General features: G+C 44.1%; 1 protein-coding gene across 1 annotated transcript in view; it reads right to left on the reverse strand.

Annotated features, from left to right (window-relative positions):
• Positions 1–645: 645 nt before the first annotated feature.
• The window catches only part of LOC119161223 (uncharacterized), a 41638-nt gene continuing 20993 nt past the window's right edge, over positions 646–21290 (reverse strand). Inside the window, exons 4-7 of the mRNA XM_075879683.1 lie at positions 18028–18191; positions 12768–12884; positions 9682–9867; positions 646–4220 (exon numbers count right to left, since the gene is read on the reverse strand). Of these exons, the coding sequence (XP_075735798.1) occupies positions 4143–4220; positions 9682–9867; positions 12768–12884; positions 18028–18191 (545 nt within the window). The 3' untranslated portion in view covers positions 646–4142. The remainder of the gene's footprint in view (positions 4221–9681; positions 9868–12767; positions 12885–18027; positions 18192–21290) is intronic.

Consider the following 21290-nt stretch of genomic DNA (forward strand, 5'->3'; position numbering starts at 1 on the left):
TCTTAAGGACAGACAGTTACGGGCGGTTTTCTTTTCTTTCCTTTACAGTTTTCTTTTCTTTTCCTTTACATTACCACTTTCAGAAAGTGTACTGGCTGGTTCTTGGATGAGTGACGTTGTCGAACAATTTACCATGTTGAAGGTCTAAGAGTGAATGTTTTTCTCTTTGATGGCGATGTCGGCTAGCGAAAGGTCAACGAGAAGCCACACTGGCTTTTTGGTTGTTCGAAGAAATACAGAAGAAAAAAAAAGAAACTGCCGCCTGAATAGTATGCAGCACGCATCACCAAACGCGCAGTGTTTGCGGTTGTTACATGATACAGATGGTTCGTGTTACCTGATAAGTTCTCTATCAGCAGGTGCCGCAGTACACGCGGAGTCGCCCGTGTTCCACTTAGCCAAATGACAATCGGATATGGTTACACTGACGCCCAAACATAAGCAGTGCAATCTACAGCCTTGTCCCTTACAAAACATCTAAGCACCGCTCGGGTAGCCACGTGTGTGGTTTTCTTTCTTTTTTTTATTCAATTATCATGCGTTTGGTCATAAGAATTAGCCTCGTAGCTCGGTTCAACACTGTGATCAATGTAGTTAGTATGGCCGTATTACCAAGGACGAGAAACCACTCACTTTGCAGCGGGGTAACCACCATGAGACCTTTATTTGTTTTGTGCACCGTTCTTGTGCAACCTAAACATTCACTGAATTTTGCATGAAAATCACGCGGTACAATACTTGTCGTGAGTGTACTGCTAACGTAAGACGGCGGGATCTATCGTACATACTGTGTAATATGAAAACCAACTTTTGGAAAAAAAAAGTGTCACTGTGTTCGAAATAACTACCCCAAGAAGAACATTCTTCGCGTGGTCAAGAACCATGCCTGACAGGTCGCACGATGATATACGACATGGCTAATTCTATTCTAAAAGAAAAACAAAATATAAACCACTTTGTTGTGGTTCTATTTTGTTTCTATAACTGCCAATTTCGTTGATTACCTTTGCGAAGTATGACCACCAAGATTTCAAAAAAATACGCGCAAAATTGCTCTTATGCTGATCATAGGCTTGAGGCTGCCGAGTTCGCTTGGTGCCTCATCCGCAGAGGAACCTTTAACTATCTTTACTTTATTGCCGCCGAAATTTAATCAAAATCCACGACTATAAAAAAAGAAGCAGCAGCTTGCTGGCATATGAACTTCCACATCGCTTTTGGCGCACGTCCATAGCCTCAGCTCCTTCGTTCGAATATTCTCCTTGGAATGCTTTCTCTTCTTTATTTCCAAAACACTTGAGTACAGTGCGGTTGGTGTTGGCGCCATGTCACCGAGACATATTTATAAATGAAATGGCTGGCACTCTCGTGCAGTGATCCTGAGATAGTCCTCCAATGTTATTGTATCTTATACCAGTTTTGTCACTGAATCTTTATTTCGTAAATACTTTTTACTTCATGATTCCATCACTTTTAGTTTACCAATTCAAGAATACGATCATCTTTCTTTTTATTTTGCTTGAAACAATAAATGATGCCGCTCTCGCAAATCAGAAGTGTCCATCACAAAATTTCGATGCCTGATTCCGCCTCTCAATTTCTATTCATACAGGCCTGGTCAGGTGCTATCTCCCATTTGCTTTTACTGCCAAGAGCCAGCAAACATCAATCATTTTTTTTTACATATTTGCCGAGGTTTCACAAGCCACAAGAAGAAACATTATGAAACTATATTCAGAAAGTAAACAATACTCTTATTTCTAAAAATATCCTTTCCCTTGGGGCTTCTTCTCTGGGCCACAGCATTAGGAGCATCTGCACAGCAGTTTGTGAATTTCTCCACAAGACGCTTTGCTTGTTAAATTTTCTTTTTTTAACTAATGTAGTAGATCTGGTTCTTTGGAATGACCATCCATTTATTTGTTTCAATCGTTAGTTACTTTATTCGTAAATACCTTATGAATATCCTCTCTTATATTTCCTAAATGACTGAATACATAAGTTTTCTTCATAAAAATGTGAAATAACTTGTCCCCATTACATTAAACCTCTGGTTTAATAGCCAGTCCCCCGTTGTGTGTACGAGCCAAAGCATATAGGGACAAGAAAGTAAGCAAAGAAGCACCGCCAGTTCTAATTTCATCCACACAAGTGAGCAATAAACGAGCCAGTAATAAAGGTTCATCAAACGTCGAGAAAAAGATAGACAACAGTTTGTGAGCAACAAACGAATGCTATCATCACTAAGAAATCGCAACGGCGTGCTCACAGACGATCGCATGCACTACAGGGGGTAGACGCTGCGGCAGCCCGAACAGGGCTGCAATGAAAAAATGAAATTTACATAATACAGCCCAGTAAAAAAAATTATTGTATCTTCAGAGGATGTCAACATTTACCTTGCCTGAATGGGTCGAAATAAGCTTGCGTTTTTCTAACAAAAAAAGTGCCGAAAACATACGACACCGACCACTTGCGACACATTCGCGCTGTCGCATATTATTATATTTGACCCCGAACGGATGAACACTTTTTAGGTTGCCTAACACACTGATTTTCTACCTAAGACGATTTTCCGCAGCGGTGAACGGGTGCTACCACGTTTGAACACGTGATTTAATGGCCTTCTTTTCACTTCACCGTCGCCGACGGCCGGCCGATTCGCCGCCACCACTCCCTAGTCAGAGAAGCGGGCACAGCGGTTAGGGTTCGCTGTTGACATGGCAGTGTTGTGAGCACCGGTGTTTCGAATACTCTCACATTGTCGCCTGGCAGCTTACCGGGCTGGACAAACTACTAACGAGACATATTTTCTTTCTACGCTCGTCCATGCCACCCGTTTTCCGCCGCAGGCTGCAGGGCAACGTCCGCCACACGCCACATCGCGGTCGCGCCACCGAGGACAAGGCCGTGGTGCTTTGGTGCGGTGGAGCCACCTAGCTTTGCTTAGAAAAGCTAGCTGCAGAAAATCATCCATACTGCCCCATGCAAGACGAGATTCAGCATGCCATAAAGCAAAAAAAAAAAAACCGACTGGAACTGCAACCCTACGAATACCTTCCTTAAAAACGCGGAGCTTCGCACGCTCCAGTGGGTTGCCAGACCAAAGACGGCGTCACCCGCTAGGTAATATGGCGCTTGCCACGTTAAAAAATATCTATATTGTTCAGTCTAAAGCTATAGGAGTGTGTAATCATTGCGTAGGTTTTCCAGAGCTGCTCGCACACTCATACAGATTTCCTCTATCCTCTGCTACAACCTTCAAGTAAAGTCAACAGTCGCCATACTGTTATCAACTCTACAAAGAAATAAAGCATTGAAGGGGCTCTGAAACGCTTTTTCAAGTAACCATTGAATGAATTTACTAGAAGAGCTTATTGCCTTGCGATCTCAACGTCGCAAAATTTTTAGGACTCTGTCAAGTGCGAGTGGAGTTACAAAGATTTGTCGCACGCTGCAATTGCAATCTATCGTCCCCACTAAAGCGCTGGAAACTAAGCCGGGAGGGATGGCAGGGGCAAGAAAACACGCCACCCGCGCCTCGTGACCTTGAACACTTTTTTTTTATTTTTCGAATGCGCAGCAATTTCAGTGTGATTGCGCGCGCACACGTGGACAAGTCGTGGCCTCCCATGGCGATTTCTGCAACGTAAGCGCGCCATGTTCAAATCAGCCAATGGCTGATAGATGGACTTTCTACGAATGATTTTTGGGCGTCTTCAGTCATTGGTTGAGAGAAGAGAAAGGAATTTTTAGCTGGCTTTGGTAATTTATTGTGAATTCAAGGCCGCGTGCTGCGCTGTAATATTTGGCTCGGGCGTTGTCTGGAGCCTCCACCGATCGGCAGCGTTTTCTGATCATACTCGAAAAGTGTTGCCGGGCCCCTTTTAGTATACTTGCGGGCCTACTATTTCAAGCACTCGGCATGCAACCAGTAATGTCACAGTCACTGACGCACAACGATGTCCCTAACAATGATCGATTACTAGAAATAAAAGCCGAGTTGATCATCTACATGAAAGAGCGGAGAGAATGCGCCACAGACTAGCCCAATGGTAAAACAAGTCATCTGAATCTTACAGATCGAAAGCACTGCAAGTAAAGGCCAACATGCTGCAGACACATAACCTTCAATTTCTTGACTATTTAGGTTTAATAATGCCGTCCATGACAGCCGTGACCGATGCGAACACTTTGTCCGGGTCGTCCTCAGCTGAGATCTGAAAGACAAACACAACATTCCTTATCAAAACTTTGCCGCGAGCCTTGAGGGGTGACTAGGAAAGCTTTAAGTATAATGGCACACCATGTATTTTAAACACACACACACACACACACTAACAGCAGACAGAATATACATATAGCCCTACTTAGGGGTTCCTCAGGTGAGCTGACCATGAACTCAGTCTTGCATTTGATCTTTTGGACTCGCATTTTAACAGCTCATTTTTTGCATGTATGTGTTTTATGACTTGAGTCCGGATTTTTAGAAACTAAAAACAGTGTTTCAGGCACAAAAACTAGGTAGACCAAACAGTTTTAGGCTCCGAAAAACATAAATATCAGCATAATTAATTTTTATAAAAACTAAAATTTTCGTAGAAACAGGTGCGCAACCTTTCTGCGACCGTAAATAATGAAACCTTATAGTTTGTGATGGCACAAAGGCACCAGTTCTTCACATGAAGCCAATCAATTGTAATTTTTTCTGCGTGGCTTGCGGAGCATCATAAGCAGCTTAACTACGCCCACAGCAGGACAAAGGCCTCTCCCATGATCCGCCAATCATACCAGTCGTGCTTTCTGCTAACACATAACTGGGAACTTCTTAATCTCATCGGCCTACGTAACTTTCTGTTTCCCCCTCGTGTGTTTTCCTTCTGGGCAAATCCAGGCAGTTGATTTGCATGACCAGCAGTTATACTGCTTACGGTTTAGTGGTAGATTACCATTTATTATTCAAGAATGCTTGCCGAATGTGATCTGCCCTATCCCTATCGTTCTAGTTATTTCGCTCTCACGGTTGGGCTCGGCGGTCAATAACTGTCCTAAATAGATATATTCCTTTACAACTTACAGAAGTCTCTCCACCTATCATGAAGCAATGTTTTCTGCCAAAAGCTTTACTCATTAGATATATGCATAACCATTTTTCAGACCTACTATTTTGTTTTGCGTGTCCAGTTCAGTATTCAAGAGCTGTATTTCGTTCTCTAAGCTGCTCATCAAGGCAATGTCATCAGTGAATCGCAAGCTACTAAGGTACTTTCCATTAGCTCGATCCCTAACTCTTCGTAATCTGGGGCCCTGAAAACCTCCTGTAAACACGCGGTGAAGAGCATTAGAAGGATTGCGTCTCTCTGCCTTACACCCTTCCTTATTGAGGTCATGTCGCTTTCTTTAGGGAGAACTATAATGGCCGTGGATCTTCTGTAGATTTCTTCCAGATGGATTATGTAGGGTGCATCGACGCCCTAATTTTGTAGTGCCTGCATTGCTGCTGATGTCTCGACTGAATAAAACGCCTTCTCAAAATCTATGAAGGCAATGTATAGAGCTTGGTTATATTTAGAGCATTTCTCTATCACCTGATGGATAGTATGAATGTGGCCCCGCCGCGGTGTTCTAATGGCTAAGGTACTCGTATGCTGACCCGCAGGTCACGGGATTAAATCCCGGCTGTGGCGGCACCTGCATTTTTGATGGAGGGGAAAATGATGTATGCCCATGTGTACAGATTCGGATGCACGTTAAAGAAGCCCAGGTGGCCGAAATTTTCGGAGCCCCCACTATGGCGTTTCTCATAATCATATGGTGGTTTTCGGACGTTAAACCCTGAATATCAATCATAAGTATGAATATGGTCTATTTTGGAGCAGCGTGTACGAAATCCTCTTTGGTTGATTGAACTCTAATGTGACCCTAGTTCTACTAGCTGTTATGATTGTTAATGGTTTAGAGAGAATGGACAATAAGCTGATCAGTGTAATTTGTAAAGTCTTTGACATCTGTTTTTTATGGAGTATGATGATGTTCGCGTTCTTCGAAGATTTTGGTACCCTTCCCGTCCAGAGACACTTCGTATATAAGGTGGCCTGTTTTTCCAACACAATTTTCTCGCTATGTTTCAGCAGGTCCATAGTTACCTTATACTCACCAGCGGCTTTGCCTCTTTGCATTCCGTCTAGGGCATTCATTACTTCCGTTTTGATTATTAGTAGAATGTCGAATTCCTCTGGGCTATTAATGCTGCTTACGATATAATCCTGGTTGTTTCGGCTTCTGTACAACTTCCTCTAGAACTAACTCCTCCGCTACCTCAACCACCCTATCTATAATGGTTATGAAATTATCTTCCTTGTCCTTTAATGCATACATCAGGTTTTTCGTTCATTTGCCTTCGCAGCTCTTAGAATTTCGCCGTTCTTTATAGCCTGCTTGATTCTCCCGATGTTATACCTACTGATGTCGCCTACCTTACTCCGATTGATTAGCTTCGAAAGCTCCACTAGCTCTATTTTGTCAGTTGCATTTGAGGCTTTCATGGTCAATTACATTTTTCGTTTCCTGGGGTGGTTTGCCAGTGTTCCGTCCAGTGACTGTACCTCCAACTTTCATTGCTCCCTCTTTGATAATACCAGTAAGATTATCGTTCACTTTGCCAACGCTCACGTCGGGGATCTCATTTACAGCCGGGAATCTAATCTGAAGCAAAACTATCAATTCCTGTACTTTACTTCTCAACACAATCCTAATTATTGGCTTCTTGCGTATCAGGTTATGCCTTTCATTTCTTTTTAATCTAGGTGAATTCGAACTCTTGCCATTCTTACCAGAAAGCTTCCCAGAAAGAGGTGAATTGTCTGACTGACCAGCACTTGCCCCAACATGGAAGAGGTAACATACAGAGAGGAAAGGTCTTCCTACGCCACAGTACCACATGACACTGTCAAAATTATTCGAGAGGACATGTGTAGTTTGCGTGATCTGTTATTGGTATATAAGAATGAAAGTTGACAGAAATATTAAAACAAACAGAACAAACAGAATCTTTGCCTGTTTTTGTAATCCATATATTTTTTTACTTCGAACTGAGTGAGAGGCGAAGCTAAGTGGCCTCCATACGTTTGCGTTCGTGTTTTTACCGTTCCCGCGTCGTGGCGGTGCCAGCCTGACAACACTTCAGTGCGTCGTCTCTTAGAGCAGTTTCAGTGCGGTGACGCTGGGTATGTAAGGATACACGATCCACGCCGGCCTCCCCAAATGTTTGCATAGAGTAATTCATTCCACAGAAACAGGCAGTACACTACAAAGAACGCCGAAACGACACGCCCAGGCTTGCCTTCATGACCTAGTTTGGGCAAGCCATGCGCATGCAACGATTTGTGCACACGACGTGTTCATACGTCTGCATCGCGTCATTTTCCGGCTACAAGTTTCGGTGGTATACCGAAGAGGGCAGGGTAGGCATTCGGCTTGTGAAGTTCACACGTTTCGATTGGAAAATGTTTAAATCTCACCTCTTCGTATCACGCTTTCTCTCGCAATGAACTGATTATTTTTTTGGGAAAAAGCTCTTCGATGAACACGCAACAACTTACGGTGCCTAAGATATCTAAAGTGACCTGCTGAAGCGGCCTTTAAGTAAATTACAAACCAAAACCAAGTAGAATTTCTCAAAATATTTTTCTTGCACTCTACTATGTTCTGGCAGCACTCCCTGGTTTGCATTCACTCCCCATCTTCCTGTGGCTGCGCACAGGCACCTCCTTTTTTCTGCTTTCCACCACACCCAGTTCTTCAAGGATTTTAAAAACATATGTAAAAGCCACCCGCCTAGTATTCGGCAATTGATTGATTGATATGTGGGGTTTAACGTCCCAAAACCACCATATGATTATGAGAGACGCCGTAGTGGAGGGCTCCGGAAATTTCGACCACCTGGGGTTCTTCAACGTGCACCCAAATCTGAGTACACGGGCCTACAACGTTTCCGCCTCCATCGGAAATGCAGCCGCCGCAGCCGGGATTCGAACCCGCGACGTGCGAGTATTCGGCAATAGATGCCACTCTCCTTACCTCTATTTTTCCTCTCCTCATCCTACTGTGTACGCTTAGACATGTTCGCTATTAGGTTTGGAGTAATGCCGTCTTCTCCTGTCCTCCTCCAACCGCTCGCGCCATGTTAGTTGCGGTGGCGTAAGCAGGCTGGCGAGTGCCCTTTCACAGTGGTTTCTTTGTGAAAGTTTGTCGAACTTGAGAATTAGCTTGCACCCCAGAGAGTTTTGAATAGTCTGCATTGCCCGGTAACATGAATAAATGTATGAAACTGTACTCTGAATCAAAATATCTGGTCAAACAGTGTTTATATGACACTAATTTTGAAAATAAGTAATTAGAGACACAATAAAAACAATATAAAAGGCCTTAATAACCCCTAACTCATGCTGCTATAACAAAGTAGCACAATAGGAACGCAAGCAACAAGATAGACATTTGTCTAAAATTCAATCTTTAGTCAGGACGTATTATAAAGCAGTTATTCGAACCAAATTCAGAAAAATGACAATTCAGCTGCATATTTCTTAACACAGTCAGAATAACAGCACCACCTAACGCAGCCGATAGAAGTAGTGACGTTTACTAACATAGCACATACCGGGTTAGCAAACGTCAATAGTAAAAAAGCAGCATGAACAAGCACAAATATTTGAACTGTTTTAAACAACATCGGGGGACATAATTTTGTTACTCCTTTAAAGTTCTCAACAATTTCGGGACGTGAATCATTTGATGAGAAACCAAATTGAAAGCGTAATAACGCCACTTCAGGCTATGCGTTAAGTTCGCCGGGCTCAAATCAGAGTTGAATGGCCTCAGAGCAGTGTAGCATCCACGTATGTCATCGGTTGAAACCATGCTGTCGCTTAAGAAACCATAAAGCCCATCCGCGATTTATGGTGTTTTTGCTTTTGTAGGTCCATTCAAATGGCCCTGCATCTCTTTTTGAGCATGGCGAGAAAACGCTGCAGATCGGTATTATTACCTCCTGAGAACACTCAAGCCGATATTTTTAGTTCGGCACAAGCCTACAATTTAGAAGTCATTCTATGTCAACTAGAAAAAGCATTCCCTATTCATCCGACCAATCATGGATAAACCCATTGGCTAATTTAGCATCGTGAGCACCCTAGCTACGGTGGCCGCCACAGGATGCCCCCATAAGTCTGCTCGCAAGCTCGCGACCACACTGAAAGAAAACCAGGTGTTCGAAGAAAGTAAACAAGCTCGTGACCCGCACTGACGAAGGCATCGTATTTTTGCCCCCTTGTCATCCCTTTCTCTGCGTAGCTTTTAGCATGCTCCCAAGTACGAAAGCAGAGTGAAAGCACCATAAGCGCTGAATTCCTGTATGCTCGTACTTGACAGATTCTAGAAGCAGTAGTGGATTCTTGACGCAATAAGCTCTTTTAACGGAGCTATTAAATGATTACTTGAAAGAGTGTTTCAGACCTTCTTGATTGAATCGCCTTCGCTCGTTCGGAACTCCGGTAAGCTGCCAAACTTTTGATGAAAAACTTCAGCGTAACAAAATGTGGGCCTCGATTGTGGGCCTTGCGTAATTAACCGTCGCAGCAAGCAAGGAAACAGTCCTTTTTCGAAAGAAAGCCATAAGCCCACCTTGTGAACAATAGATTTGTACTTCTGAAGCACGGGCTCCGACTCGTCGTGGAAGGTCTTGATGCGCTTGACGATGGTGTCCTCATTGTCATCCACGCGGCCACTCGTCTGGCCACGCTTAAGAAGCCGGGCCTTCATCGTATCGTCTGACACCTCGAAGTAGATCAGGTTCGTGCACTTGCACACCTGCACAGTTTCATGTGCAATGAATATGTGATTACTCATATTTATTATTCAGCAAGATACTCATAATATAAATCTTTCGTTTTTTGTTTGTTTTTCTTAAAAATATCTGGTGAAGACTGATATATTGCTACTATCTGTCTAAAGATCACAGAACTTGCTTATACAAGACGTCCTTCTTCGACATGTGATTTTCCTGTTTCCCGTGAAGGCGGTGAAATTGGCGTCGTGACTAGAATTTATCAGACATGTGCATGTAGCGCCATCCATCACCTGTGGCAGCGGTAGTCAGCCGTAACTGAAGGGCAGATAGGCGAAAAGAAAATCATACCCGACAAAAAAGCCAGTCACCAAGAAGAACTGCAGGTTGTACAGCAGGGACTCACAAGAAAATTTTGGTAACACTGCAGAGTCGAAATACAAATTGCATGGCTTCCCCTGAGAGTTTTTTCCTTTACAATACAGCCCACGTATTTCTAATGAGTGTATTCAACCATGCTGGGAAGTCACACACTTTGTAGTGGGACAGTTCTTTTAGCAAAGCTTTAAGTAAGTCAGTGCATTGTAGAACCGGGATTACTTTTTGGTACCTATCTTTTTTCTGTCAGATATACGATTATTTTGCCTCTTCCTGGCACGCACCAAATTAGCCCTGCTCTATATAGTCATACTTCTAAAAGCACATGTCTCTGAACTACGAAAAAACTTCTTACAGAGTAGTAACCTTGGTAAAAAGTTATGTGCTCAATGGCGCTCCCTTGGCGCGCTTTGCGTTTCAGAGTGGTTTTGCTGGTACAGGTCAGGCATTGAAGAATTATTTATTACGTATACAAGACTTTGTATGCCATATTCACCCAACATCGAAAACTGCTGTATTCGTATAATGACCAAAGTTGTTTTTTTTTTCGAAAATTAGGGTGAAAATCGCTGGTGCTGCTCGCCATTGTGCCGAGATGAAGACTCTTTTGGTATATGTATTCAGGGCTACTTGCCCTTCTTGAACTGCGGTACTAGCGTTTGCAGGGAAAACCGATAATGAACCTTAGCAAGTTTCACGCGGTTCGAAGAACGTTCATTTTACCACGTCCTCCTCCCTCCTACTCATCATCTTAAGCTCACCTCTGTCCCAGATGCGGTTGTCTTCTGTTCTACAGACATCATTCGAGATCCTAGAACTTTTACTCCGCCATCTTGAAGGAAACTCCATCCCACGCTTCAAACATCTAGTGGCAAAATATCCAATCTATGGCAGCGTATACAAAAGCGCGAGATCTCGACTGAGGACCATAGCTATAGCGCGAGAACAGAACGACGGGACAGAGACAAGAAAGACACGACTCTATGTGTCGTCGTTCTGTTCTCGTGTTATAACTATCGTCATGTCATACCAACTAGCCCAAGCTGCCATACTCGAGTGAGGGTCATTCGATACAAATACATTATAAGCCACCGGTTTAGGCATATGCTGACCATTGTAAACGGCAATATATGTGACAAAAAATTTAAGGACCTGCTACTGGAAAAAGTTGAGGGCACTCTAAAAATTGTAAAAAGAGGCCCCATTGAAGCCACCCAAAAAAACCAGGGTTCACGACAATTCAATGTCACCCACTTGTAAAATATGTATGCCCTCTTTATGCGACAGCGCTATTGGAGCCACAAATATACAAGAATTTAAGAAGAGGTAACACCAATTTATTATTATTCCCACTTGTCTACCTAGAGCGTTCTTGGAAACAACATCAGCATCCATGGATCAACTCTACCGTGGGACGCTGTGCCAATGGGACGAAAAACTACGCAATTTATCGCAAAATATCCCAACCTGACGAAACGCGAGGAAGCACCTTGACTGGACGCTTAGGGTGAAAAATGTGCAAGTGCGGTGAGCAGAGAAATTGGCATCTTTAGAAAATATCAATGGCATTAAACGATGTTGTAGTGCAACATGTGTTCTCGCCAGCTTTCGCAGCTCTTTTCATGGCTTTCCCCTATGGACGTGTAGTTTAGACGTATTTTCTTTTTTCATTGCCATGCATTTATGGCTCTGTCTAATCTGGTAATATATTAAGGGCGATGACCTTCAATTCCCCATTAAATGCAAAAGATTACTGTCAGCGTTTTTACGAGTGAAGACAAAAACCATCACCTGATGCCATGACAGTCGTAGATCACCAAAATTTGTCATAAATTGATGACGTCATCATGGCGTCGTAAGACGACGTCACCACGAGACATCGTCACTCGGTGGCGCTGATGATGGAGGCATTGAAAAGGCAGTGAGCTGCCCAAAGTTCGCAACGACTCCTATCCTAGAGACAGCGCAGAGCCAGGTTAATTGCAGGAAGCTCGCGGAGAGAGGTAGCGAGCTTCCTGCAAGGATCAATTCATGTACGGAAAAGAAAAAAGAAGGCGTTCGCCTTATAGTCGCCTAAGAAGAAAGGACTGTCCAAGAGAATTCATCACTGTTTATATACACCGCTTTCCAAAGCAATTCCATGTGTGTCATCACAGCGGCACAAATGAGTAGCGCGTGTTCACGAAAAAAAAATCCTGTTGGAAGCTACGCTTTCTCCTGGCCCTATTTTCTCTAGCCATGTGCGCAGCAACATAAAGAATATACATATATCCTGAAAAAATAAAAGCAAGCAATATAACTCGACTACTTGCATTACCAACGGTTGACATGCTGCAGGAGCCACACGCAAGGACGTTTTCAAAATATAGTCGCCAAATTGTTTAGGCAGCATAGTGAGTTGTCATGATTCATTTCGATCTTCTTGTATGGCGATCAGGAATATGAACGGGTGAACACAAATGGCGTACGTGCTTTGACGTGGACAGGCTACCTTATATGTAAAATACATTAACAGCACCCCGCTGCACGTAGACAAAAAGCTTACGTCAGACTCGAAGCGTTCCCCTTGCTCGACATTCCTGGGATAACCATCAATGAGGAATCCCTTGGCTGTCAGTAAGCCTTTCTTGATTGTTTCCTTTATCAGTTGAAGGATCATATCCTGCAATACGAAAAAGAGGTGCTCATCACATATATAAGCACTCGAATTTCTGGCACCCGTAATTCCTAAACATCTAAATAAATAACAGGGCAAAGGAAGTTGCAAAAATTGTTTATATGAAGATACATACATGCCGACGGTTTCTGCATGTTAAAGAAGTGGGGTCTCACTGCATACCCGGTATAATTTGTGCCAACAAAATGAAGCGAATCTGCCTAATAATGAATATCGTTCTCAATCTGCATGTGGTAGACGCGCTCAACAACGTATGTGGAGAATTCCAGAAATAACCAAAATGTTTATTAACTACCTTTACAACTCAGCTAATAACTAAAGAGCACAACAAAGCATAGAACGACAAAGATATCATTTCAGCTTTGCGCTCTCTTTTACAAATCCATAATGGCATGCGAATGCTAGTACAGACCAACTCTAAAAATCATCATAGCGAGAAAAGTTGCCCCACGCGGCTGCTTAATTAGGGTTAGTTGTATTTTTTTTTATCTTGAGCACATATTTCATAGCGTCTAACACAACTCTCTCACCATGTAACACGGCCCTTACGAAGGGGTAACCCCCCCCCCCCCTACCAGTTTAGGCAGGAGGTGGTGGTCGCATGTCGCGCACCCACGCGTATGGTCGGATTGTGTCCTTTACTTGCATCTGTCGTCCACGAACTTAGCCCATTGAGAATCTGCTCAAGAATGTTTCCGATGGAAAGGACTGTATCGCCCACACACGCTGATGCGGCGAATGTTACAGGCGTGTAAGAATAGCCATATACTGTATAATGCTGCACGTAAAACTGTTGGTCTTGGTCTCTCTCAAAAACATAACTTATACGGATAAACTAACTATATCTGACGCACGAATTTCGAGTGCTTTTGGCTGTCTCTGTACAGCAGGGGTCCGAGCATGGGTACATGCCCCTCGAACGCAAGCTCGTGGTTCTACTTTGCCAATTATATTTCCACATGTGCTCCTTTTGCTCGATTTTTTTGTAACATGTGTAACTTCGGACTGACGCAAACTGCGCCCGATTGACTGGAAACTATCTAGATAATACTAGAACCTTGCTATAAGATTACGCGCAAAACACAAACATAATAGTTTGTTCTGGAACTCGGGCGGCCGCTAGCGATAACGTTAGAATCTTCGATGGCACACGTATAAATGCCGACGCGCTTGGCCGCTTGACAGATTATCGACGGTAAAACAAAGTTTCATCTTGGACACACCGACTGCTGCCTTCGTCAACGCATTATACCCCATGACAATATCGAGTTGCACGTGTCTTTTAGTGAACGCTAACCACTAAATGCCAACAAAGTCAGGTGACCGATATTCCTGCGTCCACTCGTAACTCATATGAACTGCTATGCCTGCTTCATCCAACGCCAGCTAAGCCACAACACCGAAGTTAATGAATCTTTAGCTGTAAATGCATTTTCTGTGCTATGCCTACACAGAACCATGGATGTCTAACCTTCTGCGTAGATATAGCGTACCATGTATATTGTCTGTTGAAATTAAACAATTTTAGAGCAAAATTTTTGAGCGTTATGTGAAAGAAAACCTGTGAAATTTACTTTTTTTCTCTCTCAGCTTATGAAAACGAAAAAGAAAAAAGAAAAACGCGTGTCCAGTGCAGATGCTGCTTCTGGACGCCAGCGCTACAGCAGGGCCACGCTCTTTGAAAGCGAAGTTTCTTATACCTAGAAAGCTGTATGGGCTGTATACATCTGTTATTCCCACAACAGAGGTGTTGACGGCTTTTCCCTTTTCTGAAGTTTTGAGACGTTCTACACCTAAAGTGCTTCCGCAGAAGTGACCTATCATATACTCCCGGTTTACAATGTGCGTTGGAAACAGCCGAGTATTGCACGGACGTCCTAAGAGCGCCGTACCCGTCGCTTTGACAAAAAACTACCCCCCCCCCCCCCTTTCCTCGAAGGAAATTGTGAAGACATGTGAATGCATTGCGTCGAGTTGATAACGGCGTTTCGTACGTGAGATTCCGGAGTTATAAGAATATTGGTTTTTTTTAACTGTGCAGCCAATAGCGCCATTCGCCGCAGGTGGCGTTTTTCCGTCGCGAAAAACGCAGCGTGCTTGTCCAGCTTGATTGATTGATATGTGGTGTTTAACGTCCCAAAACCACCATATTATTATGAGAGACGCCGTAGTGGAGGGCTCCGGAAATTTTGACCACCTGGGATTCTTTAACGTGCACGCAAATCTGAGCACACGGGGCTACAAACATTCCACCTCCATCGGAAATGCAGCCGCCGCAGCCGGGATTCAATCCCGCGACCTGCGGGTCAGCAGCCGAGTACCTTAGCCACTAGACCACAGCGGCGGGGCGTGCTTGTCCAGCTCTTGTAGCTAGTGTGCTCAGTGAAAGAATACCTTGAAATAAACGAAACAGCGTTCTCGGCTCGAGGTTGGTACACAATTTCGGATGTTCACATTTCCGCATCTCCACATTTTCCGGGTCTTCACATTTTTGTATGTTGTTGATAGGCACCCAGCCAGCGAACGGTGAGAGTGAGGCGCGAGCGGAGAAGAAAGTGAGGCGCAGGGAGGAGAGAGAGCTAACGGCGAGAGGTGCGGCGAAGCACTTCACCTGTCTTAGTACCTGACGGCCGTAATATCAGCGTCTTATCAACAGAAACGCTACGCAAATGCTGGCAACACAAATGCCACAAGCGCGTTTCAAACGCACTGCATTGAGGCAGTGGCAAGTCACGTTCAAGTCAACGAGGTGGGGGCTCTGGTTGCTAGGGGCGAGAATAAGCGCGCGTGCCCGCAGCTGTTGCTGACAGCTGCCGACGCCGAAGCGAGACATGGGGGGGGGGGGGGACTCCGGTTGCTAGGGACGCACGCGCCCGCAGCTATTGCCATGGAAGAGGGCGGTGGACAGATCCCGACGTACGTCTGACATATCCCGACTAAAAATGCATTCGCATTAAAAAAAATATCAATGTAAGAACGTTCAGTCACCTGCGTTTTATTGCTGAAGTTTCCAGCCATAGAAAAAATCATTGAATGGCTGCTCACCAGGCTCTCAGAATAAAAAAAAAACGAGTGCAATATTTTGTCCTCATATGTCTTGTCCTTGTTGCTCACTTTTGTGACGCACAGTTCCTGTGACGTCTATAGTATACGTGCTCTCGACTGGTCTATATATCAAATGTGATTTGTCTCTTGCACTGCTCTGCCATGCAGCTGCCCCAGTCTTGCAGGTATATCCTGCGGGACCAAGCGATCACACTTCATTTTGTATGTTTAGAAATGTGCAAGAGGTGATAACAGCGAGTAGCCTATACGCCCGAAATACTGATAGGCTCTAGCGCTAAATGCTGACATTGTTCACGTGCTTTAAAACTAAGGTCCAAGAAGAATGCACCGCGTGTGGAAAGGGTAGCAAAAGAGATTAGAAAACCACCCCCTCGTCATTGCACAGTGGAGAATGGCCCTTTAAAAGCGTTTTAATGCCCTCCATTGCCGGTAACTTCAAGTGGCCCTGCAACACTTTTTAGCATGGTCAGAAAACTCTGCCGATCGGTAGTAGAAGGCCCTGATAACACGACAGCCCAACATTATAGCACAGCACGTGGCCTGTATTTCGCAATTATTGACGCGTTTTACAGAACTTCCGGCGTCAGCGTTGTTGGTTATGAGTAGAAAATCTTCTGTGTGACCAAAAATGAAGAAAGATGCGAATTAAATAAATATACAAAAGTTCTGGCTCTGACTGGAGATCGAATACTGGTCGTTTGCGTCGCAAGCGGGTGTTCTACGGCACAGCCACGCCCCTCCTTGTGAATATACTGGAAAATCTCATCTGCTTGGAAATACAGAGAAAGTAAGTTTCATGCCTTACAAACACACGCGTCCTATACACATGCTTCACAATACAACAAAAAATATTGCAATAATAATGTGTGGTACAAGCGTACACTGCCATTGGGCGTCCGTGCATGGGAATAACATAACGATTTCTTTGCTGAAAAGCCGGTCACCCATGCAATAGAGAAGGCACACACGCTACTGCGCCTATTACCTTTTCATGCAATAAATGCTTGAATTACGCACTAGGAAAAAGATATCCCTCTTGCGTTCCAACTCTTAAAGGCGAAGCTTAAGGATCCCTCAATTTTTTTCTCGGAGTCCTCTGGAAATCATTCCCTTTTCTATATTGAAATATTGACATGTACACAAATGGCCGCACCGTATACCTGCATTCACGGGCATTGGCTGAATTTAGTATCGTGAGCTGCACAATTACTCCTAACGCTGCTGGAGGCCGCTACGTGCGTGACAGTACACCGGTTACTCGGAAATGTAATGCAGGGCCTATTTAAAGAAACTGTCTGCCGCTCAGAAAACTTTTTGTGATTGTGGCGTGAATGATAAAATCTTCATCACATTGGCGGTAACGAACATGCATATGACTCATAAAAAAGAATTATAATTTTAACTTGATGTTCAAAGTTGACAATGTTGATGTTGAAATGACCGCTTGCGATACCCAACAGCAATACGATCAATCTACTGGTAGGAGAACAAATCCTCGCAAGTAGACTCATTTTGCTTAAAAAACATGCATAGCTTGAAATTGTATTTTATGCACTTGAGGTAGCTTTAGGTTACGCTAAATACTAACTTTTGTGTTTTTTTTCTCACGCATTCAAATGGCGCCAGGTGGCGCTGCCAGCGAAGCGGTTTGTTCACTTGTCTGCATGCCTGCCTGCATGCCTGCCTGCAAACGGCGAAGAAACGTGAGCACGGCGCGCACCGCCGCTCATAAGAACAACAAAAATGTGTGTGAACGGTTTAAACGACCACCAAAGTATTAGTTTTATTATGACGCCTGCAAAAACTGCACGCGGTTTCAGTTTTCCACTTTCACCGGCAGTACAATTGCCGTCGCCGTCACCGACCAGACTTGTGATCATTTACCCGACCGATTGAAGGAGACCAAACGCAGAGAGAAAAAATTTACTTTGAAAGTTTCTACACACTTTCTAGACAAACTGCTGCATGGTTAGACAGTTCAGATGATAGGCTTTTTATTGCGACACAAAACAGAAAAGCAGTGAAGGACGGTAGACAGTCGCTTAAAGGATGAGTCACTTACCAGCGGTGCAAGCTGTCCCTGCTTCATAATGTCGTTGATTTGCTTGCCCCGGTCACTGCCAGACGCCACTTCAGCCCGCAGGAGGTCACCCGACGAGATGTGTGTGAAGCCGTACTTCGCCACTATCTTGTCGCACTGTGTGCCCTTGCCGGATCCGGGTCCCCCTGCGCACCCCGGTACGCATTTAGCGACACTAGTGTAGACAATTTTACGTAAAACGCACGGTTGCCGCTCCCATGGCCGGTTAAGCAAATGTTTTGTTATTTTTGAATATTGCGGCACAAGTTAAAATGATCATGACACATCGAGTGTGCCAACGCAATCATTTTATACGTATGCGTCTACCATAGCACAAAGTGTGCCACTGTCGGTTGATTCAATGAAGACACAAAACAAGGTTTTGTATGCTCTCCTTCTCCTTTGTTGGGATTGGTGGAGAGGGTACGAAGCATATATACACAAATTCAAAGGAAATCAGTCTTGAAAAAGACTAGTCCACATCTCAAAATGTCCGCTTCTGCAACCATTCTCTGTTTACAAATTTCTCAAATACACTTGCAGTAGACACTCTGTGATAGTTCTAAATGGTCATTTACTCGTTTCTTTATGACACGGTAGTGCTGTGTATCAAAGATTGAAGGTACACTAGCAATTGAGAAGGTGATGCGTACGGGGCTTGTTTATGCGATCGACATCTGCACTTGAAAGTGAACCTCAAGCGTACTCCAATTTTCTTTTTCCTAACGTCACGTCAACTATGGTATCGGCTGTCCATGTTAGTTCTTTGATTCGCTCTGGTATTGGACAGTTTAGTCCTAAAGTGGTTAAGGCTTTGCGCGACACGTCTTAGTGGAAGACTCCGGATAATCTTGACTCCCTCAGGCTCTTTCACAGAAATGACACCGCGCAACAGTCTATCACTTTGACATCATCCAAATGCCATCCCAGTGGCCGAGGCCAAGCACGCGGCTTTCGGTATAAAAGTCGAATATTGTAACCGGGCAGTCAGCCACCGCGGAAGTAACATCTCCTCTGCTGTCTTCCTATCGTTTTTGATTAAGGCAACAATGCGAAAATGCTCCCTTACATTGATTTCGGTGCAAGTTTAAAATTACTACTCACCCGAGAGTCAGGACACCGAAAGGGTTCATGCATATCACCTCTCATAACGCGTAATGAAAGCTACAGGTACACTTGTAGCGTTTGCGTGGCAGCAGACCCGCAAGGAGCGGCTCCGTAACCAGCAACGGCGGTCACATTTTGATGGAAATGAAAGGTTAAAGGTCCGTGTACCGTGAGATGAAAGTGCACATTAATATACACCAGATGGTTTAAGTATGTGTAACCCTTCATTTCACCGTCTTTCATAGCCTGAGTTGCTTTGGGATGTTCAACTCCACTAGCGAAGTCAAACCTTTAGGTATACAGTCTCTTTCCTGCAGAGTCTTCAGGCAATGAAATGCGTCAACTCAGTAGTCAAGTGAGATTCGGCCAGCGCATTTCTAAAATTACTGAATTGCCTTGTGATAATTTTTTCTCTACATTAGCATTGTTATCAAATTCGGCAAGGTTTGTTATATTTTTATTCTAGCTATTTCCCCTTCAAATGTCTTTGTGGCTCTGATGAATCACAGCGAATTTTTTCCCCAAATATATTGCTTTGTGTATATAGGCTTCATCACTGTGACAACCTTTTGGGGCTCAGGGTATTATTAAACGAAATTGGATGCAGTGGAATGCTAAGAGATTCCCTGCAGTAAAAACGTATCCAGAAACCCAACCCTGCTATGCCTCAACGATATTCTGATTTTGATGCACATTACCTAAAAATTTGATAAACTTATGGTACAGTAACGTCCACAAACGCCGCCTATTCTTCGCCTACTCTTCGCGACTTACGTGCAGATTTATAATACACGCATAAACGATCTCCATTAGAAACTTTGGACTAATTGTTATGGTTTCAAACTACACATACACTTCCGCGTTCCTCGTTCACCAGAACGAAGACATCGCTACACAAAGGTTGATCTGAAACATGAGGATGCCTGAGCGTCGTCTTCAAGAGTAGAACGCTATAGCGTAATCTAACCCTGTTCACGTCGTCTTCTCGTTTACAGGCCAGGCTTCATTTCTCAGTGAACATTTCAATCATACCGCAAGTAAACGAATGCCTGTCCGCGTAACACTGCCTATTGTGGACTCTCTTTCAATGGATGCATACTACCGGAGCATTCGAGTGCGCACTACACCACGAGTCATCATATTGTGAATCAGCGAAGTAGTAACCACTACGCGTCAACGAGACAATATAAACGCAGGCGCACACCTTGCTGATGACGTTCCCGAATAATTACACGTGAACACATTGCAATGGGGGGGACTTTTTATTTTAGCGGATTTCACATGGCATAGCACCTCGTGCAATTTTACCCATTTTTATGACTAACGCTGGGGCTGACAAGGGGTCGGCGTTCTTTTTGATGTTCAAAGAAGTCGCCCACCAGCCGGCGGCCTATGTTCGCCATGTATTGTCCCCCCCCCCCCCCCTGGCCGGAGGATGAGGCGTCTTGCCAGCACGACGCCTTAAGCAGTTCGGGAGACGACTACAAGTGCAGCATCTTCCTTAGAAGATGACGGCGGCAGCGACCGCAAGTCGCCCAGCTAATTAAGTGGGCAGTTTGGCAGACCATTTTAAGCTTGTTTACGGGAGCCCTTTTGATAGATGCTGTCATGAGCTTCAGAGCCCTCGTTCAGTGGCCCACATCGACGAGGAAGAGCCACGTTTGTGCCACATGGCCATGCAGAGACCACGCTTCAATATTAGACGTTCACGAGGGCCGTGCATGCCCATCACACTCGCCGGTTATGTGTGACCCGTGATTGCACAGTTCCATCTGTACGCATTCCCCGATCTAGGGATCTGGGGAGAACACACACTCTTAAAAAAGATAGTAAAAAGGTAGCAACTGCAAGCAAACAGGGAGTAACTGCAGCGCTTACTACCTTTTTTCAACCTGTTTACTACCTACGTTAGTAAACAGTTACTAGATGAAGCCATTACTAACTTTTTACGACCTGGTTACTATCTCTGTTAGTAAATAGTTAGTAACTGCAATGAAAGATGTAACTGCATCCGTTACTACCTGTTTTGCTCCTTTACTACTTTTTTGCTATCTGGCTGCTGACTATTTAGTTTAAAACATTGTGTGATTCTGATTCTTATAATTTATGAGAGGAATCGTCTCGACGTATGATCATTA

Source organism: Rhipicephalus microplus, chromosome X, assembly GCF_043290135.1.
Source record: "Rhipicephalus microplus isolate Deutch F79 chromosome X, USDA_Rmic, whole genome shotgun sequence".
Lineage (NCBI taxonomy): Eukaryota > Metazoa > Arthropoda > Arachnida > Ixodida > Ixodidae > Rhipicephalus > Rhipicephalus microplus.